The sequence below is a fragment of the Salmo salar genome, chromosome ssa11, assembly GCF_905237065.1.
Source record: "Salmo salar chromosome ssa11, Ssal_v3.1, whole genome shotgun sequence".
NCBI classification, from domain to species: Eukaryota; Metazoa; Chordata; class Actinopteri; order Salmoniformes; family Salmonidae; genus Salmo; species Salmo salar.
In genome coordinates this window covers 98,547,266-98,572,362 of record NC_059452.1, presented here as the reverse complement: position 1 = coordinate 98,572,362, position 25,097 = coordinate 98,547,266, and the positions used below count along the sequence as shown (strand labels likewise).

The 25,097-nt window shown below is 42.1% G+C and overlaps 1 protein-coding gene across 2 annotated transcripts in view; it reads right to left on the bottom strand.

Moving 5' to 3' along the window:
• caln2 (calneuron 2) overlaps window positions 1–25,097 on the bottom strand; it is a 63,317-nt gene that overhangs the window by 22,932 nt on the left and 15,288 nt on the right. For both annotated transcript variants that reach the window (XM_014129420.2, XM_014129419.2), the window contains exon 3: window positions 7,446–7,589. In XM_014129420.2, coding sequence (XP_013984895.1) covers window positions 7,446–7,589 — 144 coding nt within the window. The remainder of the gene's footprint in view (window positions 1–7,445; window positions 7,590–25,097) is intronic.

Below are 25,097 nucleotides of genomic sequence, written 5' to 3'. Positions count from 1 at the left end.
AGCGTGTGGGTGTTACAGAGGAAGGGGGTTGGATCTAATCTCCATCACCTAGGACTTGACTTTGTTTAATTAAATCTCACATTTTTTACATTTTTTGCTCAATCTGGAATGCTTTCTCAAACAGCTAAAACTGTATACGCATTCATAAATCAGGTCCTTTTTTGAGGTGGGCCTACAGATGTAACAACTGTTGAGCATCTGACCTTATGGTTGATTGTGGGGGAAAGGTGTTGAGTGTGTAACAGTATGTGTGTGTGTGTGTGTGTGTGTGTGTGTGTGTGTGTGTGTGTGTGTGTGTGTGTGTGTGTGTGTCCCACATCTGTTGCTAATGATGTTAGGGACAATATAGGATGAATCATAATAATTGCTTGCTAAAATAATAATTGCTTGACAAAAATGTAATGTAATGGCAATCCTGGTTATAGGTAACAATCCTTTTCATGAACTGTCAACATTATTCAGCATATTAATTGTTAATGATGGAGATTAAGATACTCAAGAGTTTTGCTATATATATATAAAGCAAATTGAGGTGAGAGTATTGGAGATGTTTTTGCGGTTGATCTGCTTCTGTTCAGTGGGTGTGCTCTTTTCGAAGGTCCCGGTCTCTCTCCGGGGGGCCTAGGGATCCTGGGGGACGGGTGTGGTCTGCCGGTTGTCGATGACAACCCAACTAGGAATGGGGGAGGGGCATATGCGGGTGGAATAGTGGGGACCAATTGGAGGGTTACTTAGTAGCAATGCAAATATCATGGTACAGTTACATGGACACTCAATCACTACCGTACTTTTTTAATGGAACATTTACAAACATATATTATGATAAATAGATAAATGGTGAAATAAGTATAGCCAGTTATGATTGTAATGGCTTAGCAGATAATAAGAAAAGATGAACAATATTTACCTGGCTCAAAGAGAAGGAATATAATATCTATTGTTTACAGGAAACAATTATTGATTGAATGATAACTTGTTTTTAACTAGGACAGAGAAATGTATAACTGAATTTTTCAGACATAACATAGGTACAGCAAATCTACATATTGCATGGGACACTTTTAAATGTGCTTTTAGAGGCCATGCAATTCAGTATTATGTCTAAAACAAAATACATTTAGGTCAAAATAGTCCATTCTAACAAAGGAAATTGAAGGACTAACAGTACAGTTTGATAGCAATAAAAACTGTACCATAGAGGCTCCCGTTAGAGGAAAAACAAAAATTGGAACTTATTCAAGAAAGATCCAGTGTAATATATTATAAAAAATAAAGTGAACTGGATGGAATATGGTGAAAAAATTCACCAAATTATTTTTTAAATCTTGAACATTGAAATGCTACTAAAAATGATTTACAGAAACTTGTTACAAATGATGGAGTCACCTGTGATTCACTAAATTAGATTTTGAAAGAGAAAGCAAAGTGCTTGAAGCATATGTTTTCGTTTTAGTCTCCTCCATCTTCACTAACCGAAGCTAATTGTATGGATTTTTTTCTATTAATATAAAATTAACATCTGTACAGAAAGACTCATGTGAAGGCCAAATTACAGAGAAGGAACTTCTTGATGCAATTAAAGCCTTGAAGTCCGGGAAAACTCCAGGGTTGGATGTCATACCAGTTGAGGTATACCAAACTTTTTTTTTTATATACTCAGAGGACCGTTACTAGCATGTTTTAAACACTCCAATGTAAATGTGTCACTGTGGACCGTCTCAGGAGGTTCCGGACTGGGGACCGTCGCTGCAGGCTCCGTGCCATGGATCATCACTACAGGTTCCGCGCCATGGATCATCACTGGATGCTTTGTGCCATGGATCATCACTGGAGGCTCCGGGCTATGGATTATCCCTACAGACTCAGGGCCATGGATTATCTCTGGAGGCTTCGTGCCATGGATCATCCCTACAGGCTCCGGGCCATGGATCATCACTGGAGGCTCCGTGCCATGGATCATCACTGGAGGCTCTGTGCCATTGATCATCCCTACAGGTTTCAGACCATAGATCATCACTGGAGGCTTCTTTCATGGAGCTGGAATAGGTCTCACCGGACTAGAGAACGTCGCTGAGAGTTCTGGACTAGGGAACGTCGCTGGAGGCCGGGTGCGCGGAGCAGGCACAGGGTATACTGGGCCGTGGAGGCACACTGGAGGTCTGGAGCTTATGGCTGACACAACCCGTCTTGGCTGGATCAACTCCATAGCCCGGCAAGGGCGGAGCGCTGGCACAGCACGAACTGGGCTGTGCAGACGCACTGGCAACACAGTGCGCAGAACTGGCGCAGGATATACTGGACCGTGGAGGCGCACTGGAAGTCTGGAGTGTATGGCTGGCACAACCCGTCTTTGCTGGATGCTCAACCCAGCTCGACAACTGCAGGGTGCGGGCACAGATCGCACCGGCCTGTGAGTGCGTACTGGTGACACAGTGCGCATCACCGCATAACACGGTGCTTGCCTTTTCACTCGCTCCCCATGGTAAGCACGATGGAAGCTCGAGAGGCACCCCCCAAAAAATTGGGGGGCACACGGGGAGTTTGGCAGAGTCAGAGTGGAGACCTGAGCCAACTCCCCGTGTGCCCCCCAATTATTTTGGGGGGTGCCTCTCGAGCTTCCATCGTTGGGCTAGCTCCTCATAGCATCGCCGTTCCGCTTGTGCCGTCTCCTCCTGCTTCCATGGCAGGGTCTTGTCCCCTGCCATTACCTCCTCCCAGGTCCAGGACGTCCTCCACTCTCTCTTCTTCCGAGCCCAGGATCCCTGCTCCTCCTGGGCACGCTGATCGGTCCTTTTGTGGTGGGTGATTCTGTCACGGCTGTCGAAAGGACTAGCGGACCAAAGTGCAGCGTGTGAATAGTTCCACATTTTATTTACTCTGTGAAACTTATGCAATACATCAAAATAACTGAATAGACAAAAACATCAAACCGTGACGCAGAGGAGAACAAACACTACTCAAAAATAATCACCCACAAAACCCAGGAAGAAAAACCCCTACTTAAATATGATCTCCAATTAGAGACAACGAGGACCAGCTGCCTCCAATTGGAGATCATCCCAAACAAGCCAATATAGAAATACAAAAACTAGAACCTAAGAACATAGAAATAGAAAACATAGAAAAACACAAAACACCCCCTGTCACGCCCTGACCTACTCTACCATAGAAAATAACACCTTACTATAGTCAGGACGTGACAAAATGGTAGATTATCAGACACTCAACAAGGTTAGATTTCATTATTACTGAAACAGGATACGTGGGAAATATAAAGATCCAGTCCACTTAAAAAGTTGGAGGCCCCTTACACTTCAGTGTTGTGATGCAAAAATTCTAGCAAAATGTATAGCGCATAGAATTAAAAAGGTATTGTCGGAAATTATTCATTCTAACCAGACAGTTTTTTTTACATGGACGATACATTGGAGATAATATAAGGCAAGTACTGGAAACAATAGAACACTATGAAAAATCTGGGAAACCAGGCCTGCTATTCATAGCTGACTTTGAAAAGGCTTTTGATAAACTACGACTGGAGTTAATATATAAATGCCTGGAACCTTTCAATTTTGGAGAATCTCTTATGAAATGGGTTAAAATCATGTATAGTAACCCGAGGTGTACAGTAGTAAATAATGGCTACTTCTCAGAAAGTTTGAAACTGTCAAGAGGAGTAAAACAAGGTTGTTCACTATCTGCATATCTATTTTTTATGGCCATCGAAATGCTAGCTATTAAAATCATATCCAACAATAATATCAAGGGATTAGAAATCCAGGGCTTAAAAACAAAGGTGTCATTGTATGCTTTCTTTTAAATCCACAACTTGGATACTTTTTCTAGCCTTTCTGGATTACAATCAAATTATGATACAGTGGCTTGCGAAAGTATTCATCCCCCTTGGCATTTTTCCTATTTTGTTGCCTTACAACCTGGAATTAAAATAGATTTTTGTAGGGTTTGTATCATTTCATTTACACAACATGCCTACCACTTGGAAGATGCAAAATATTTTTTATTGTGAAAGAAACAAGAAATATGACAAAGAAACAGAAAACCCGAGTGTGCATAACTATTCACCCCCCAAAAGGCAATACTTTGTAGAGCCACCTTTTGCAGCAATTACAGCTGCAAGTCTCTTGGGGTATGTCTCTATAAGCTTGGCACATCTAGCCACTGGGATTTTTGCCCATTCTTCAAGGCAAAACTGCTCCAGCACCTTCAAGTTGGATGGGTTCTGCTGGTGTACAGCAATCTTTAAGTAATACCACAGATTCTCAATTGGATTGAGGTCTGGGCTTTGACTAGGCCATTCCAAGACATTTAAATGTTTCCCCTTAAACCACTTGAGTGTTGCTTTAGCAGTATGCTTAGGGTCATTGTCCTGCTGGAAGGTGAACCTCCGTCCCAGTCTCAAATCTCTGGATGACTGAAACAGGTTTCCCTCAAGAATATCCGTGTATTTAGCGCCATCCATCATTCCTTCAATTCTGACCAGTATCCCAGTCCCTGCCAATGAAAAACATCACCACAGCATAATGCTGCCACCAACATGATTCACTGTGGGGATGGTGTTCTCAGGGTGATGAGAGGTGTTGGGTTTGCGCCAGATATAGCGTTTTCCTTGATGGCAAAAAAACTCAATTTTAGTCTCATCTGACCAGAGTACCTCCTTCCATACGTTTGGGGAGTCTCCCACATGCGTTTTGGTGAACACCTTATTTTTTTCTTTAAGCAATGGCTTTTTTCTGGCCACTCTTCCATAAAGCCCAGCTCTGTGGAGTGTATGGCTTAAAGTGGTCCTATGGACAAATACTCCAATCTCTGCTGTGGAGCTTTGCAGCTCCTTCAGGGTGATCTTTGGTTGCGTCTCTGATTAATGGCCTCATTGCCTGGTCCGTGAGTTTTGGTGGGCGGCACTCTCTTGGCAGGTTTGTTGTGGTGCCATATTCTTTCCATTTTTTAAGAATCGATTTAATGGTGCTCCATGGGATGTTCAAAGTTTCTGATATTTTTTTATAACCCAACCCTGATGTCCACAACTTTGTCCCTGACCTGTTTGGAGAGCTCCTTGGTCTTTATAGTGCCGCTTGCTTGGTGGTGCCCCTTGCTTAGTGGTGTTGCAGACTCTGGGGCCTTTCAGAACAGGTGTATATACACTGAGATCATGTAACAGATCATATGACACTTAGATTACACACAGGTGGACTTCATTTAACTAATTATCTGACTTCTGATATGACTACCCACCACTGCGACCTGTATGCTCTAGTTGGCTGGCCCTCACTACATATCCTGTATGCTCTCGTTGGCTGGCCCTCACTACATATCCTGTATGCTCTCGTTGGCTGGCCCTCACTACATATCCTGTATGCTCTCGTTGGCTGGCCCTCACTACATATCCTGTATGCTCTAGTTGGCTGGCCCTCACTACATATCCTGTATGCTCTAGTTGGCTGGCCCTCACTACATATCCTGTATGCTCTAGTTGACTGGCCCTCACTACATATCCTGTATGCTCTAGTTGGCTGGCCCTCACTACATATCCTGTATGCTCTAGTTGGCTGGCCCTCACTACATATCCTGTATGCTCTAGTTGGCTGGCCCTCACTACATATCCTGTATGCTCTAGTTGGCTGGCCCTTACTACATATCCTGTATGCTCTAGTTGGCTGGCCCTCACTACATATCCGTCGCCAAAACCACTGGCTCCAGGTCATCTACAAGTCTTTGCAAGGTAAAGCCCCACCTTAACTCAGCTCACTGGTCACCATAGCAACACCCACCCGTAGCACGCGCTCCAGCCGGTATATTGCGCTGGTCATCCCCAAAGCCAACACTTACTTTGGCCGCCTTTCCTTCCAGTTCTCTGCTGCCAACGACTGGAACGAATTGGAAAAATCTCTGAAGCTGGAGTCTTATATCTCCCCCTCTAACTTTAAGTATCAGCTGTCTGAGCAGCTTACCGATCACTGTACCTGTAACACAGCCAATCTGTAAATAGCACACCCAACTACCTCATCCCCATACTATTACTTACCTTCTTGATCTTTTGCACCTCAGTATCTCTACATGCACATTATCATCTGCACATCTATCACTCCAGTATTAATGCTAAATTGTAATTATTTTCACCTCTATGGCCTATTTATTGCCTGCCTACTCTTCTACATTTGCACACACTACATAGATTTTTCTATTTTTCTTTTCTTTTGTGTTATTGACTGTACATTTGTTTATGTGTAACTGTGTGTTGTTGTTTTTGTTGCACTGCTTTGCTTTATCTTGGCCAGGTCACTTAGAAATTTCCTTGTTTTTGTAAATGACTATTGTAGCTGGAAACGGCTGATTTATAGTGGAATATCTACATAGGCGTACAGAGGCCCATTATCAGCAACCATCACTCCTGTGTTCCAATGGCACGTTGTGTTAGCTAATCCAAGTTTATCATTTTAAAAGGCTAATTGATCATTAGAAAAACCTTATGCAATTATGTTAGCACAGCTGAAGCTGTTGTTCTGATTAAAGAAGCAATTAAACTGGCCTTCTTTAGACTAGTTGAGATTCTGGAGCATCAGCATTTGTGGGTTCGATTACAGGTTCAGAATGGCCAGAAACAAATAACTTTCTTCTGAAACTTATCAGTCTATTCTTGCTCTGAGAAATGAAGGCTATTCCATGCGAGAAATTGCCAAGAAACAACAGTGCACAACTGAGCAAGAGGACAAGTACATTAGATTGTCTAGTCTGAGAAACAGACGCCTCACAAGTCCTCAACTGGCAGCTTCATTAAATAGTACCCGCAAAACACCAGTCTCAACGTCAACAGTGAAGAGGCGACTCCGGGATGCTGGCCTTCTAGGCAGAGTTGTAAAGGAAAAAACATATCTCAGACTGCCCAATAAAAAGAAAAGATTAAGATGGGCAAAAGAACACAGATACTGGACAGAGGAACTCTGCCTAGAAGGCCAGCATCCCGGAGTCGCCTCTTCACTGTTGACGTTGAGACTGGTGTTTTGCGGGAACTATTTAATGAAGCTGCCAGTTGAGGACTTGTGAGGCGTCTACTTCTCAAACTAGACACACTAATGTACTTGTCATCTTGCTCAGTATATATATATATATATATATATATATATATATATATATATATATATATATATATATATATATATATATATATATATATATATATATAAATAAAAAAATAAATACACATTTTATATATTTATTTATTTCCCCCAAAAATGTATGAGGGATTGGAAGTGATGCAGATAATTACATTGATGGAAGCCACAATCGATCTGCAATATTAAAGCTGATCTACCCCCTAAAAAAATAAATAATGAAAGACTCAGTGTGTGTCTGTCTCTGTGTCTGTGTTTATGATAAGCCTTTTGTGTGTGTGTGCGTGTGCGTGTGTTTCTCTGTATGTGCCTCACCATCCATGTCTAGTCTCTGCATGATGATGGCCAGCTCCACCTCACTGGGCATGTACCCCAGGGATCTCATAGCCATGCCCAGCTCCTGCTTAGAGATGAACCCGTTCCCATCCCGGTCCAGCACCCGGAACGCCTCCCGGATCTCTGCACAGGGACACAGGCATGAACACAGGCATTAACACATACAAATATACATGCATGAATGTGCAGACAGACAGACAGACAGACAGACAGACAGACAGACAGACAGACAGACAGACAGACAGACAACATTTCCCTCCCTTTTGTTCCATGCTGGCTGAAGACCTAGCTAGCCAGTAACTAGCTAACACCAGACACAGGTGAAGACCTAGCTAACACCAGACACAGATGAAGACCTAGCTAGCCGGTAACTAGCTAACACCAGACACAGATGAAGACCTAACTAGCCAGTAACTAGCTAACACCAGACAGATGAAGACCTAGCTAGCCAGTATCTAGCTAACACCAGACAGATGAAGACCTAGCTAGCCAGTAACTAGCTAACACCAGACACAGTTGAAGACCTAGCTAGCCAGTAACTAGCTAACACCAGATACAGATGAAGACCTAGCTAGCCAGTATCTAGCTAACACCAGACACAGATGAAGACCTAGCTAGCCAGTATCTAGCTAACACCAGACACAGATGAAGACCTAGCTAGCCAGTAACTAGCTAACACCAGACACAGATGAAGACCTAGCTAGCTAGTAACTAGCTAACACCAGACACAGATGAAAGGGGAAACATATTTAAGTATCTTTGCCATAGATGAATAGTGTAAACTTGAATTATATTTGCTGACACCTTACAGCCAAATTTTGGCCACAGCAGAGTAGCTATCTATCTATATAAACCACGCCCTTCCGCAAACACACGCCTTCTCCGATGTTGGTTACAAGGCAGTGCTTATTTAAATTATTTAAGAGAATATCATGTTACCATTGGTCTATCAAAAATGAGAGTTAGGGTGATGTCACCCTATCCCCTTTATTATCCCGCCTCCTGAATCTAGGTGTTTGACATGGGGGAGGGGACCAGTAACTTTATGATCAAACTTTATCAATGTAGAAGCAACAGTCATTTTCATACTTTGGTTATCATACTTTGATCTGGTTTCAAACAAATATCATCCAATTTCATGAAAAACTTGATTTTGACTGTTTGTCACCTTTAAGTATTCTTGTGTGGCCTCACCTAAAGTGTAGGCTATTTATACTTTATAAATACTTTCTTAATGTTTTGAGTGACCAGTGTAATTTCTCACTAAAAGATAGACATACCATTGGTAAACATTCCAGCAATACCTGATGCTCCTTAAGGTCTAAAAATAGCGTACAACCTATAATTGGTAAAACAATAATGTCACGTCCTGACCAGTATAAGGGGTTATTTGTTATTGTAGTTTGGTCAGGACGTGGCAGGGGTGTGTTTGTTTAGAGTGTTTCAGGGTTTGTTGGGCTATGTTCTGTTTTAAGAGGGGTGTTTGTTTAGAGTGTTTCGGGGTTTGTTGGGTTATGTTCTAGTATGTCTATTTCTATGTGGTGTTTGTTGGGTTGACCTTCAATTGGAAGCAGCTGCTCCTAGTTGCTTCTCATTGAAGGTCCTATTTAAAAGGGGTGTTTTTCTATGGGATTTGTGGGTAGTTGTTTCTTGTTTAGCTGTGTGCCTGACAAGACTGTTATCGTCGTTGTTTTTGTGTACATGTGTTTTGTTTCGGTTTTCCTTCTTTCTGCCTATTAAAAAGAAGATGAGTATACACACTCCCGCTGCGTTTTGGTCTAATCCTTACGACACCCATGACAAATAGGCACACAACACACGATGTTAAAGGAAATATATCAAACATTTTGTCTGAGTTTCCTTTTGTGAGGGTGGAGCCTTCCCAAACTGGAACTCCCAATTTTGAAGACATATGGACCTAGAATTGAATCATGCAGCTGGCTAAATTAGGTTAAATTAAGATTTTAGTTCTGGGTTAATGAAATTAAACTGCTCTAAGGAGTGACTGCTGCAATCCACACTTTTGTTTTGGTAAAAAAGTCACTGCCAAGAAATGCTTATTTTAGCATTTACAGACATTTTTTATTTATTTTACTCAGCATAGGGTGTGTCTGAAGTTACACTATTCAGACTCCTTTAATTTTTCCACATTTTGTAACATTACAGCCTTATTGTCACGTCCTGACCAGTAAAGGGGTTATTTGTTATTTGAGTTCGGTCAGGACGTGGCAGGGGGTATTTGTTTTATATGGTTCGGGGTGGTTGTGTATGTAGGTGGGTGTTAGATTTATGTATTCCGGGGTTTTCGGTTATTGTTCTATGTTAGTTTATTTCTATGTTCTGTCTAGTCATTTGTATTTCTATGTTTTGCTAATTGGTGTTGGGGCCTTCAGTTGGAGGCAGCTGTCTATCGTTGCCTCTGATTGAAGGTCCTATAATTAGGAGTATGTTTGTTTTGGGGTTTGTGGGAGATTGATTCTTGTATTGCTGTGTGTTGCCTACAAGACTGTTTTGTGGTCTGTTTATCGTTTTTCGTGTTTGTTTTGGATTAATAAAAATGAGCATTCACGTACCCGCTGCGCCTTGGTTCATCTATTACAACGATCGTGACACATATTCTAAAATGGTTTAAATTATGGATATATTTTACGTCATCAATCTACACACAATACCCTATAATGACAAAGCTAAAACGGTTGTTTCGAAAAAATTTCAAATATATCAAGAAAAATAAAAACAGAAATACCTTATTTACATAAGTATTTAGACCCTTTGCTATGAGACTCGAAATTGAGCTCAGGTGCATCCAGTTTCCATTGATCATCCTTGAGATGTTTCTACAACTTCAGTGGAGGCCACCTGCGATTTTTTTTTCAAATATATCAAGAAAAATAAAAACAGAAATACCTTATTTACATAAGTATTTAGACCCTTTGCTATGAGACTCGAAATTGAGCTCAGGTGCATCCAGTTTCCATTGATCATCCTTGAGATGTTTCTACAACTTCAGTGGAGGCCACCTGTGGTCATTTCAATTGATTGGACATGATTTAGAAAGGCACAAACTTGTCTATATAAGGTCCCACAGTTGACAGTGCATGTCAGAGCAAAATCCAAGCTATGAGGTTGAAGGAATTGTCCGTAGTGCTCCGAGACACTATTGTGTCGAGGCACAGATCTGGGGAAGGGTACCAAAAAATGTCTGCAGCATTGAAGGTCCCGAAGAACACAGTGGCCTCCATCATTCATAAATGGAAGAAGTTTGGAACCACCAAGACTCTTCCTAGAGCTGGCCGCCCAGCAAAACTGAGCAATCAGGGCAGAAGGGCCTTCGTCAGGGAGGTGACCAAGAACCCGATGGTAACATGACAGAGCTCTAGAGTTCCCCTGTGGGGATGGGTGAACCTTCCAGAAGGACAACCATTTCTGCAGCACTCAACCAATCAGACCTTTATGGTAGAGTGGCCAGATGGAAGTCACACCTCAGTAAAAGGCACATGACAGCCCACTTTGAGTTTGCCATAAGGCACCTAAAGAGTCTCAGACCATGAGAAACAAGATTCTCTGGTCTCATGAAACCAAGATTGATCTCTTTGGCCTGAATGCCAAGCGTCACGTCTGGAGGAAACCTGGCACCATCCCTACGGTGAAGCATGGTGGTGGCAGCATCATGCTGTGGGGCTGTTTTTCAGAGGCAGGGACTGGGAGACTAGTCAGGATCGAGGGAAAGATGAACGGAGCAAAGTACAGACAGATCCTTGATGAAAACCTTCTCCGGAGCGCTCAGGACCTCAGATTGGGGTGAAGGGTAATGTTCCAACACAGCCAAGACAATGCAGGAGTGGCTTCGGGACAAGTCTCTGAATGTCCTTGAGTGGCCCTGCCAGAGCCAGGACTTAAACCACAATCGAACATCTCTGGAGAGACCTGAAAATAGCTATGCAGCGACGCTCCTCATCCAACCTGACAGAGCTTGAGAGGAGAGGATCTGCAGAGAAGAATGGGAGAAACTCCCCAAATACAGGTGTGCCAAGCTTGTAGCGTCATACCCAATAAGACTCGACACTGTAATTGCTGCCAAAGGTGCTTCAACAAAGTACTGAGTAAAGGGTCTGAATACTTATGTAAATATGATATTTCGTTTTTTTTATTTTTAGTACATTTGCAAAAATTTCTGAAACCGTCTTTTCCCTTGTCATTATGGGGTATTGTGTGTAGACTGATGAGGGAAAAAACGAATTTAATCCATTTCAGAATAAGGCTGTAACGTAACAAAATGTTCAAGGGGTCTGAAGACTTTCCGAATGTACGTATATATTTTTTATATATCTGCTTATTGTTTAATCATTTATATTTTTTGATACCTTAAAGAGCCTCGGGTACTGCTGGAATGTCTACCAATGGCATGTCCATCTTTTTGTAAGAAATTACACTGATCACTCAAAACATTTATAAAGTATTTATAAATGATAAATAGCCCACACGTTCTGTGATGCCACACAAAAATACTTAACTAATGATTAGTAAATGGTTTATAAATACATATATGAAACATCTTATGAATGATCTGATGAACCGTTTTTAAATACTTGTAAAAAAAAAATATAAACGTGTTAATAACTAGGTTACTAACACTTACAAATGTGGGAGTAATGAGGAATAAAAATTAAGAAACGATTTACTAATCCATAAAAAATGATTTATTATGCGGAGTGCTACCCAAACATTCATTAAAGTCATTATCAATGGCTCCATTCATTTTGTCTTCTCGCCTTCCTGCCTGCTTGCCTGATTCCCTCCCTCCTTCTCTCCCTCCCTCCCCATCTCCCTCTCTCTCTCTAATTATAAAAAGCAGGAAGAACAGAAGAACAGAACTATAACTGCCATATTTGACCTGCAGCTCTGTTCTTACATTCACCACACAATCAACATCAGACAATCAGACGTGATACAAGGATAAGCCTTATATTGACAACAAGTCTTTTCTCCTGCCGGAGCCTTTGTGTTTAACTCCCAGAAGCTAATCTTCCTCTCACCACCCGTTTCAATATGCTATACACATCTCCCTAAGCTCCTTTGTCTTTGTCACCCTCTCTTCTTCCCTCTCTCTCTGTTGTGGTTTATTTCAGTCACTTCCTGTATTTAACCAACCCTAGGGGGAGTCACACTTCTTTCAGAGGGAACCCTTTGACACATAACACCTACAGCCTTTCTACTGATTCCGCTCAGTTAAAACCCTTCCAGTTCCCACATCAGTTGCGGTACACAGGGTGTTCAATTAAAACCCTTCCTGTTCTCCCACCATTAGAGGTAGAGGGTGTTCTGACTGAAGCTCCACTTCCTGTTCCCCCATCATTACAGGTACAGAGTGTGTTCTGACTGAAGCTCCACTTCCTGTTCCCCCATCATTAGAGGTACAGAGGGTGTTCTGACTGAAGCTCCACTTCCTGTTCCCCCATCATTAGAGGTACAGAGGGTGTTCTGACTGAAGCTCCACTTCCTGTTCCCCCATCATTAGAGGTACAGAGGGTGTTCTGACTGAAGCTCCACTTACGGTTCCCCCATCATTTGAGGTACAAAGGGTGTTCAGTTATTAAAACCCTTCCTGTTCTCCCACCATTAGAGGTAGAGGGGGTTCTGACTGAAGCTACACTTCCTGTTGCCCCATCATTAGAGGTACAGAAGGTGTTCTGACTGAAGCTATAGACTGGAGTATATCTGCATCCAAAATATGAACTTATTTCCTATATAAGCTAGTGCACTACTTTTGACCAGAGCCCTATAGAGTAGTACACTATGTAGAGCCATGTAGAGGCACCTATGTGGTCCTGGTTGAAAGTATTGCACTATGTCGGGTCCAGAAGAGAGTATTATTTGGGGTTTTCCCTCTAAGTCCACTCCAGCCTCCCTCTCAAAGCAGCCGTCCACTCGCCTAATTACCTGTCAATCAACTGATAGCTTAGAGGCCATTTAACATACCATCAGGACAATGTCGGTCTGACTTCACCCAGTTAACTTCTCTGTGATTCAACCTGTTTCATAGCATGTCTCTCTTATCAACCCCTTCTATAATCTAAATCCTATCAAATTGTTAAAAGAGGAGAACGTCTCGACATTAAAGGAAGAGGTCTTTGTATTTTGTATTGGGGCTCCCAAGTGGCGCAGCAGACTAAGGCATCACTACAGTCCCTGTCTCACATCTAGCCGTGATTGGAAGTCCCATAGGGCGGTGCACAATTGGCACCGCTTCGGCCCGGGTTTGGCCAAGGTAAGAACATAATTTTAAATAGGAATGTGTTCTTAACTGACTTGCCTAGTTAAATAAAAAATAAAAATTGTATTTAACATGTGTAATCATACAGCACGGGGTAGAGTGCCTCTGTATCGCTCCACCTGTTTATGTATGCGTCCCAAATAGCACCCTACTCCCTATGTAGTGCACTACCACCGATCAGGGCCTATAGGGCTCAAGGTCAAAAGTAGTGCACTGTATAAGGAAAGGGGTGTCATTCTTTAATAGATGGTTAAGAGAATGTCCTTTACCTGTCTGATACGTCTACTGGATGAGGTGAGTTATATGTACTCTTTAGGCAAACTCCAAGCGGGCTATCATGCGCTTTTTACTGAGGAGTGGCTTCCGTCTGACCACTCTACCATAAAGGTCTGATTGGTGGAATGCTGCAGAGATAGTTCTCCTTCTGGAAGTTTCTCCCATCTCCACAGAGGAACTCTGGAGCTCTGTCAGAGTGACCATTGGGTTCTTGGTCACCTCCCTGACCAAGGCCTTTCTCCCCTGATTGGTCAATTTGGCCGGGCGGCTACCGAAAGAGTCATGGTGGTTCCAAACTTCTTCCATTTAAGAATGATGGAGGCCACTGTGTTCTTGGGGACCTTCAATGCTGCAGACATTTTTTGGTACCCTTCCCTAGATCTGTGCCTCGACACGATAGTGTCTTGGAGCTCTATGAACAATTCCTAAGACCCCATGACTTGGTTTTGCTCTGACATGCACTGTCAACTTTGGGACCTTATATAGACAGGTTTGTGCCTTTCCAAATCATGTTGTTGTACTTCCACCTCTTTTTCTCCCCCATTTTGTGATATCCAATTGGTAGTTACAGTCTTGTCCCATCGCTGCAACTCCCCTACGGACTCGGGAGAGGCGAAGGTTTAGAGCCATGCGTCCTCCGAAACACGACCCAACCAAGCCGCACTGCTTCTTGTCACACTGCTCGCTTAACCCGGAAGCCAGCCGCATCAATGTGTCGGAAGAAACACTTTCAGGCAGGTGACCGAAGTCAGCTTGCAGGCGCCCGGCTCGCCACAAGGAGTCCCTAAAGCGCGATGGGACAAGGAAATCCCGGCCCACCAAACACAGCCTGGGATCAAACCCAGGTCTGTAGTGACACCTCAAGCACTGCAGTGCCTTTGACCACTGTGCCACTTGGGAGGCCCATGTCCAATCAATTTAATTTAGCACAGGTGGACTCCAATCAAGTTGAAGAAACATCTCAAGGATCATCAATGGAAACAGGATGCACCTGAGTACAATTTCGAGTCTCATAGCAAAGGGTCTGAATACTTTTATAAATAAGATATATCTTTTTTTGTTTTGCTAAAATTTCTTAAAACCTGTTTTCGCTTTGTCATTATGGGGTATTGTGAGTAGCTTGATGAGCAAAAACAATAATTTAATCAATTTTAGAATAAGGCTGTAACAACAAAATATGGAAAAAGGGAAGGGGTCTGAATACTTTCCGAATGCACTGTATACCATTGACTTACATTGGATTTCTGCCACAAATGAAAAAAGTTCGCATTTGAAACAGTGGCCAGGTAAACAAAACCAAAGCATGGATTGCTGTCATACCTGGTCCATAGACTACTTACAGGGTAAGGAAACCAATATGTCATTTTGTAATTTGGGTGAACTGTCCCTTAAAAGAAACAATTTCGGTGTCTGCATTTATACATTTCATATAGGACAATGGCCAGTGTTGGCCGACAATGGAGTCACTGTGTCATTGTGATTTATGTCCAGCTATAGTTGGACCTCCCAGCAGCCTGTGTTTCTTACTGAATAGGCCCATGATTTGATTGTTGAGTGCCGAAAACTGTTCTGGGTTTACATTAAGCTAAAAGACTGCCTCTTTATCTCTCCCCTCAAGAGACCGAAGCACTGCCACAAGGCATTATATTTCAGCGGGAATGCTGTTCCTTTAATTATTTTGTCCGCGAGCGCGCCTGCCCGTGCGCGCTTCCCCACCGTTGCGTGTGAAAACACGTCGGCTGGGGCACGGTTGGCTAGTGGCTCGGCAGGGAAACTCGTTTAATCCTGTCTGAAGGCTGATATAAAGTCTAATGTAAAGGCTGTAGATAAAACAGGGTTGGGCGATTAACATGAAAATGTTAATCCATAAACATACTAACATTAATTAATAAATAAAAAAAATGGCACATATTGAATATAAGAATGTTTAAGAATAAGAATGTTTGTCGACAGCACACTAAATCTTTCCATCGATTGGAGATGTATTAGGCTATAGTGATTGGTACCAATAGCCTATGTAAAACCTTTATCAATAGGCGTCCATTGTTTCGATATGAAAAGGAGACGGAAATGTGACTGACCTGCATTGCACTGGTAGGAAAGTTTCCAGACGACCGTGAGCTGAATGACCAGTAGGCTAGGTGTGAATGTTCTGAAAGCTTCATTCTAATCAGTCGTGAATACCTAAAGAAACCCACCGACCCCTTATGGGGCATCATCGGGAACAAACGTCTTGCTGAGTCTATGAGATGTTGAGTTTTAAGCTATTAAAGGCAGCACCACTTTATCAAATATTCATGTTGATATTTTAGGCAACGCCTGAAAACAGTTTCATGGGCACACAAATCCAAATTGATGTAACCTATGCGATTGAAACTTGAATAGTTCTAACCGAAAGAGTCACCTGACATGTTTGGTTCTTCAGTATAGGCTAACAGCCCTAGTGTCACGACTTCCACCGAGGTCGGTCCCTCTCCTTGCTCGGGCGGCATCCGGCGGTCGACGTCACCGGCCTTCTAGCCATCACCGATCCACTTTTTCATTTTCCTTTTGTTTTGTCTTTGTTTTACACACCTGGTTTCAATTCCCCAATTACATGTTCATTATTTAACCCTCTGTTTTCCCCATGGTTTTTGTGCATGTTTGTTCGTTGTTAAGTGGTCAGTACTTCTGTGAGCTGGTGTGTTTCCCAGCGTGGAATATATTGTTGGTTTATTTTCGAGTAAAGTTATGTTTTTACTCAGTTCTGTGTCCTGCGCCTGACTTCGTCCGACCCGCCACACACTGACACTGGACACCTAGCTACTTGTTGCGCATTTGGTATCCAGCTGTTTTCACAGTATGGTATACTTACATTTAAGGCCCCCACTAAGCCAAGTCTCCAATAATTTCCCAGTGTGCCATGCCTTTTCGATTGAATTGTAGAGTTACCACCCGTGACTGTATTTATTTGTGACAGAGACATGGTTGCTGAATTCGATAATGTTCAGTCCTGCGGCCTTCATCAAGTGAGTTCCTAGGAAAATATTATCATTATAATTGAACCATTACATATATCATAAGGCCTTATACAGTGGTCTGAAACTACTAGTTTACAGGCCACATCAGGCCTGCAAGTAGGGTTGCAAAATGCTGGAAACATTTCCCAGGTTTTCCAGAAATCCTGGTTGGAATATACATGGTGGAGAAATTGAGAAAGTTTGTGGAATAAATCACATTATTATGGCTTGCAAAGTGATGTGTAATTCCTATTAGAATCTAGCCAGCATTAGGCTATCCAACAGTTGAAATTTGTATTCACCCACAACCTGCATTCATAATGACTGCCAGGGTTAAGAACAGTGGGAGGAAACTATCTAAGCAATTTAAACTGGAACAACCATTTCAGTAATGGGTGCAAAAATTAAATGGATTAGTTTAGAAAACATTTCTCTTTGTGTAGAATAACATTTAATCGATCAATCACTCAATGTACATGCAAAAACACAGATAAAAGCAATTCCAAAAAATGTCCCTGCATTAAAGCATGCTGGGAAAAAAGTTAATTTGTTATCATAACTTAAAACAATTTAGTTGGTGTGACTATCACATAAACATTTAAAGTATTTGTGACTTTCATTGACTTCGAGTACAACTTACGAGAAGAATTTGAGTTAAAAAATGCTTTGGGGTTTACAGCCTAGTTAGGTCTGGTGATATTGTCAACCATCATCAGCTGATCTAGGAAATATTTTTGTTAATGACAGTCAAGTGACAAACAGCTGTTGGGATATAGCAGTTGATGCAGAAACAGCCAAAGGGTGGGAAAACGGTGTTCGGAAGAATGTCCAGAATATTTTGGAGTCTGCTTCGTTGCTTCAGTGAAGACAGCTGTGATCCACGGTGGATCCAATCCAATACTCCTATGTTGATTATCTGCTTGATTTACAGCAGCGGCTAGAATATTTCATTAACAGAGAAAGCACCATGTCAATGAATGAACTGCATTGTTGGTTAAGGACTTGTAACTAAGCATTTCACGGTATTATTCGGTGCATGTGACAAATAAAATTTGATTTGATTTAAGGTTTTCCTATGTTTGGGTTCCTGAGTGGCGCAGCGGTCTAAGGCACTGCATCTCAGTGCTAGAGGCGTCACTAGAGACCCTGGTTCGATTCCAGGCTGTATCACAACTGGCCGTGATTGGGAGTCCCATATGGCGGTGTGCAATTGGCCCAGCGTCGTCCGGGTTAGGGTTTGGCCTGTGGTAGGCCGTCATTGCAAATAAGAATTTCTTCTTAACTGACTTGCCTCGTGAATAAAGGTTAAATAAAATAAAAATGTTTCTGTGCATCGGATTGGACACCAAGTCCAGGCTGCTATGCGCAATTGTGTAGGATATTGCGCAAACACCCAATGGTATTTTCCATTCTATTATTCATTAGATTTAATGACAACAAATGAGTAGCCTAGTGGGCTTATGAACAAAAGGATTTGGTGAATTTCAATGATGTAAATAATGATAATGATGATGGTGAGAGCCCAGTAACAGATGGATTGAGATCCCTTTAATCATATAGAGGCTATTGTTCCTTTGTGTTTCACAATGTTTCCATCACAATGTTTCCAAAGTATGAGAGGATGGCTGGAGGGTGGTCTGAAGTTGGATCATTTTTCAACATATGTAAAACATATGTTGAATTTTCTGCATCTCTAAGCATACCTCTTGAGATGTCTGTATCCTCCTGACTGGTGGTTCTTTTAATTAAGATATGCTTCTCTGCAAATGTGGGTAAAAGATTGAAAGGAATATACATTTAGTAATTAAAAACCTCTTAGGGCTAGGGGGCAGTGTTCGGAAGTTCGGATGAATGACGTGCCCAAAGTGAACTGCCTGTTACTCAGGCCCAGAAGCTAGGATATGCATATAATTGATAGTATTGGATAGAACACACTCTGAAGTTTCTAAACCAGTTAAAATAATGTCTGTGAGTATAACACAACTGATATGGCAGGCGAAAACCCGAGGAAAATCCATCTGGAAAATGTTTTTTTTGAGAGGTCACAGTCCATTTCAATGCTTGTCTATGGGATATACAAATAAATAGCTCCCAGATTGCAGTTCCTATGGCTTCCACTAGATGTCAACAGTCTTTAGAAAGGGTTTCAGGCTTGTTTTTTGAAAACTGAGCGAGTGGTTGTAGTTTTTCCAAGGTGTCTCTCATTAGAAATGTAGTCTTGTTGCGCAGGTGAATGAGGTGCGCGCTCTTCGTTATTTATCTTCCCTATTGAACATACTATTCTCCGTCTTAAATTGTATTGTTTATTTAGATATTAGAGTACCTGAGGATTAATTATAACATTGTTTTACTTGTTTGGACGAACTTTACTGGTAACTTTTTGGATTCGTTTTTATGCCTGTTGAACGAGTGGATTACTCAATCAAGCGCACCAACTAAACTGACATTTTTGGAATATAAAGAAGGACTTTATCGAACAAAATGACCATTTGTTGTGTAGCTGGGACCCTTGGGATTGCAAACAGAGAAAGATCTTCAAAGGTAAGTGATTTATTTTATCGCTATTTGTTACTTTTGTGACGCCTGTGCTGGTTTGGAAAAGTATTTTTGTGTGGGGCGCTGTCCTCAGATAATCGCATGGTATGCTTTCGCCGTAAAGCCTTTTTGAAATCTGACAACACGGTTGGATTAACAAGAAGTTAAGCTTCTAAATGATGTAGGACACTTGTATGTTCATGAATGTTTAATATTACAATTTTGTGATTTGAATTTGGCGCGCTCCAGCTTCACCGGATGTTGTCAATTTTGATCCCGGTAGCAGGATCCGTGCGCTAAGAGGTTTTAATGGCTTTTTAAAATTCTACCAACCTTGCCAGCAGGCATGCCAGCTAATATAGTTACACAAGCTAGCTACTCTAATTTTATTGGTAGCCTGAAAGGGCTTCTGGGTAGCTAGTTATGAGGTTGGGAGATGGGTTCCCAATCTGGGCTAGCTAAAGACAACTTCATAACATTGGTAGGTGGCTAGTAGCGTTACAGAGAAAGAACAAAACATTAAGGGTATCATGCCTTTGCTACAAAATATAAGTTTGCCCATATGAAGATATATATTTGATGTCATAACCTAAAAGAACAGACACATGATTTAATGAAAGCAGCAAACAGACAAAACATTGTATAACATTCTTTAGTAAAAGAAACAGAAACATGCAATAGGCGATAGCTCGCGTCACAGTTTTCCCGCCAAATAGGCCTACAGTGCATACGGGAAAGTAGTCAGACCCCTAGACTTTTTCCACATTCTGTTACGTTACAGCCTTATTCTAAAATAGATTACATATATTTTTTCCCTCATCAATCTACACATAATACCCATAATGAAAATACGTGAAAAAAAATTGAAACTTGTGCAAATGTATTCTAAATAAATAACTGAAATACCTGATTTACAAAAGTATTCAGACCCTTTGCTATGAGATTAAAAATTGAGCTGAGGTGCATCCTGTTTCCATTGAGTATCCTTGAGATGTTTCTACAACTTGATTGGAGTCCACCTGTGGTAAATTCAATTGATTGGATATGATTTGGAAAGGTACACACCTGTCTGTATAAGGTCCCACAGTTGACAGTGCATGTCAGAGCAAAAACCAAGCCATGAGGTTGAAGGAATTGTCCATAGAGCTCAGAGACAGGACTGTGTCGTGGCACAGATCTGGAGAAGGGTACCAAAAAATGTCTGCAGCCTTAAAGGTCCCCAAGAGCACAGTGGCCTCCATCATTGGATTAGCTAACACTACGTGCCATTGGAACACAGGAGTGATGGTTAATGATAATGGGCCTCTGTACGCCTATGTAGATTTTCCATTAAAAATCAGCCTTATTAAATCTCTTATTTAATTTTTTTCTTCTGAAAAACAGTTTTTACTTTGTCATCATGGAGTATTGTATGTAGATTGATGTGGGGAAAAAACTATTGACTCATTTTAGAATAAGATTTTTTTTTTACAAAATGTGAAAAAAGTCAATGGGTCTGAATACTTTCCGAATGCACTGTACAAGGAAACTCGATATAGCTCAATGACGTTGAGTGAGCGGGGGTCTGTACGCAGTAAAGTACCTTCCACAAAAAGTTTTGCTCTACAAAAAGTCACATAAGCTTCCCCCCATCCATATTTCTTATCTTTATCAATGAGTCTTCAAAGCCCTGGTTTACAGACTCACAGAGCCCCACTTCTGTTGACTTCTCTCTGTTAGTTATTCTCTGACTGACAAATCCTTCTCTCTCTCTCTCTCTCTCTCTCTCTCTCTCTCTCTCCCTCTCTCTCTCTCTCTCTCTCTCTTCTTCCCTCCACTCTCTCCACCCGTGTCTCCTCTCCTCTGTGTCAGTGTACTAATCCAGTCTTAGATGTGTCTCTCCCGCCTGTCTTTGCTCTGTCAGTTCTCTGAGTGTTTGAGTTAAGTCACAACACCCATCTAAGCCTGTAAACCTCCCATTTCAGCAGAAAACAACCCCAGAGCTTTCTCTCTCTCTCTCTCTCTCTCTCTCTCTCTCTCTCTCTCTTTCCCTCTCTCTCTCTCTCGCTACAAACAAAGGGAATGGGATTGACAGTGTCTCTCTTTCATCTAAAACAAAATGATTTATCAGTATGCAGCACCATACAGAAGAGACATTCTCTGCTGTATGTCTGAATGAGCCGTCACATGTATTACTGCTGTGTGTGTGTGTGTGTGTGTGTGTGTGTGTGTGTGTGTGTGTGTGTGTGTGTGTGTGTGTGTGTGTGTGTGTGTGTGTGTGTGTGTGTGTGTGTGTGTGTGTGTGTGTGTGTGTGTGTGTGTGTGTGTGTGTGTGTGTGGCTCACACTGTGATAGAACCTTCAATCTTCATAAACATCAGTACATCAGTACATCAGTACAACAGTATATGAGTACAACAGTACATCAGTACATCACTACATCTGTACAACAGTATATGAGTACAATAGTACATCAGTACATCACTACAACAGTACATGAGTACAACAGTACAACAGTACATCACTACATTAGTACAACAGTGCATCAGTACAACAGTACATCAGTACAGCAGTACATCACTACAACAGTACATGAGTACAAGAGTACAACAGTACATCAGTACATCACTACACCAGAACATCAGTACATCAGTACAACAGTATATGAGTACAACAGTACATCAGTACATCACTACAACAGTACATGAGTACATCAGTACATCAGTACAACAGTATATGAGTACAACAGTACATCAGTACATCACTACATCTGTACAACAGTATATGAGTACAACAGTACATCACTACAACAGTACATGAGTACACCAGAACATCAGTACAACAGTACATCAGTACAGCAATACATCACTACAACAGTACAACAGTACAACAGTACATCAGTACAACAGTACATGAGTACAACAGTACAACAGTACAACAGTACAACAGTACATCACTACACCAGAACATCAGTGCATCAGTACATTTTTCTTCCGGACAAGCTGAACACCTTTTTCGTCCAATTTGCGGATAACACAGTGGCACCGACGCGGCCAGCTACCAAGGACTGTGGCCTCTCCTACTCCTTGGCTGACGTAAGTAAGACATTTAAACGTGTTAACCCTCGCTGCCGGACCAGATGGCATCCCTAGCCACGTCCTCAGAGCATGCGCAGACCAGCTGGCTGGAGTGTTTACGGACATATTCAATCTCTCCCTATCCCAGTCTGCTTTCCCCACTTGCTTCAAGATGTTCACCATTGTTCAAATCAAATCAAATCAAATTCTATTGGTCACATACACATACAGTATTTAGCAGATTTAGTGCGGGTGTAGCGAAATGCTCGTGTTCCTAGCTCCAACAGTGCAGTCATATCTAAAAACGATTCACAACAATAAACACAAATCTAAAAGTAAAAGAATGGAATTAAGAAATATATAAATATTTGATAACCACCCGAGCCACGGCCTGTTCTCCCCGCTATCATCCAGGAGGCGAGGTCAGTACAGGTGCATCAAAGATGGGACCGAGAGACTGAAAAACTGCTTCTATCTTAAGGCCATCAGACTGTTAAACAGCCATCACCAGCCGGGTTCGAACTGGTTACGTAACCCTGCACCTTAGAGGCTGCTGCCCTATATACATAGACATGAAATCACTGGCCACTTTAATAATGGAACACTAGACTCTTTAATAATGTTTAAATTATATTTACATACTGCTTTACTCATCTCATATGTATATACTGTATTCTATTCTACAGTATTTTAGTCAATGCCACTCCAACATTGCTCGATCTAACATTTATATATTTCTTAATTCAATTTTTTTACTTTTAGATGTGTGTGTATTGTGAATTGTAGATACTACTGCACTGTTGGAGCTAGGAACACAAGCATTTCGCCAATAACATGTTATTTATTTGATTTGACAACAGTACATCAGTACTGTACATTAGTACATCAGAATATCCATCCTCCCTCACTGAGAAAACCACAACTGATTGATGGCAACAAATCCAGACTAAAGTACAACCACTGTTATGTAACTGTTGTACTATGAACACTAAGGTGGTACACACTATCGTTCACAGACAGGTCGATTGGAAAATAGCTTTCTGAACTGAATCCCTTGATGGGCGGGATTATCAGGATCCATTCATCTCCAACACCCAATGGGATCGCTTTGTTCTCCACATCAAAGGCTCCCATTTGCTTATACTGTGCATTCGGAAATAATTCATACCCCTTGACTTTTTCCACATTTTGTTACGTTACAGCCTTATTCTAAAATTGATTAAATGTTTTTTTCCCCTCATTAATCTACACACAATACCCCATAATGACAAAGCAGAAACAGGTTATTAGAAATGTTTTCAAATGTATATACTGCTCAAAAAAATAAAGGAAACACTTAAACAACACAATGTAACTCCAAGTCAATCACACTTCTGTGAAATCAAACTGTCCACTTAGGAAGCAACACTGATTGACAATAAATTTCACATGCTGTTGTGCAAATGGAATAGACAACAGGTGGAAATTATAGGCAATTAGCAAGACACCCCCAATAAAGGAGTGGTTCTGCAGGTGGAGACCACAGACCACTTCTCAGTTCTTATGCTTCCTGGCTGATGTTTTGGTCACTTTTGAATGCTGGCGGTGCTTTCACTCTAGTGGTAGCATGAGACGGAGTCTAAAACCCACACAAGTGGCTCAGGTAGTGCAGCTCTTCCAGGATGGCACATCAATGCGAGCTGTGGCAAGAAGGTTTGCTGTGTCTGTCAGTGTAGTGTCCAGAGCATGGAGGCGCAACCAGGATACAGGCCAGTACATCAGGAGACGTGGAGGAGGCCGTAGGAGGGCAACAACCCAGCAGCAGGACCGCTACCTCCGCCTTTGTGCAAGGAGGAGCAGGAGAAGCACTGCCAGAGCCCTGCAAAATGACCTCCAGCAGGCCACAAATATGCATGTGTCTGCTCAAACGGTCAGAAACAGACTCCATAAGGGTGGTATGAGGGCCCGACGTCCACAGGTGGGGGTTGTGCTTACAGCCCAACACCGTGCAGGACGTTTGGCATTTGCCAGAGAACACCAAGATTGGCAAATTCGCCACTGGCGCCCTGTGCTCTTCACAGATGAAAGCAGGTTCACACTGAGCACATGTGACAGACGTGACAGAGTCTGGAGACGCCGTGGAGAACGTTCTGCTGCCTGCAACATCCTCCAGCATGACCGGTTTGGCGGTGGGTCAGTCATGGTGTGGGGTGGCATTTCTTTGGGGGGCCGCACAGCCCTCCATGTGCTCGCCAGAGGTAGCCTGACTGCCATTAGGTACCGAGATGAGATCCTCAGACCCCTTGTGAGACCATATGCTGGGGCGGGTGGCCCTGGGTTCCTCCTAATGCAAGACAATGCTAGACCTCATGTGGCTGGAGTGTGTCAGTAGTTCCTGCAAGAGGAAGGCATTGATGCTATGGACTGGCCCGCCCGTTCCCCAGACCTGAATCCAATTGAGCACATCTGGGACATCATGTCTCGCTCCATCCACCAACGCCACGTTGCACCAC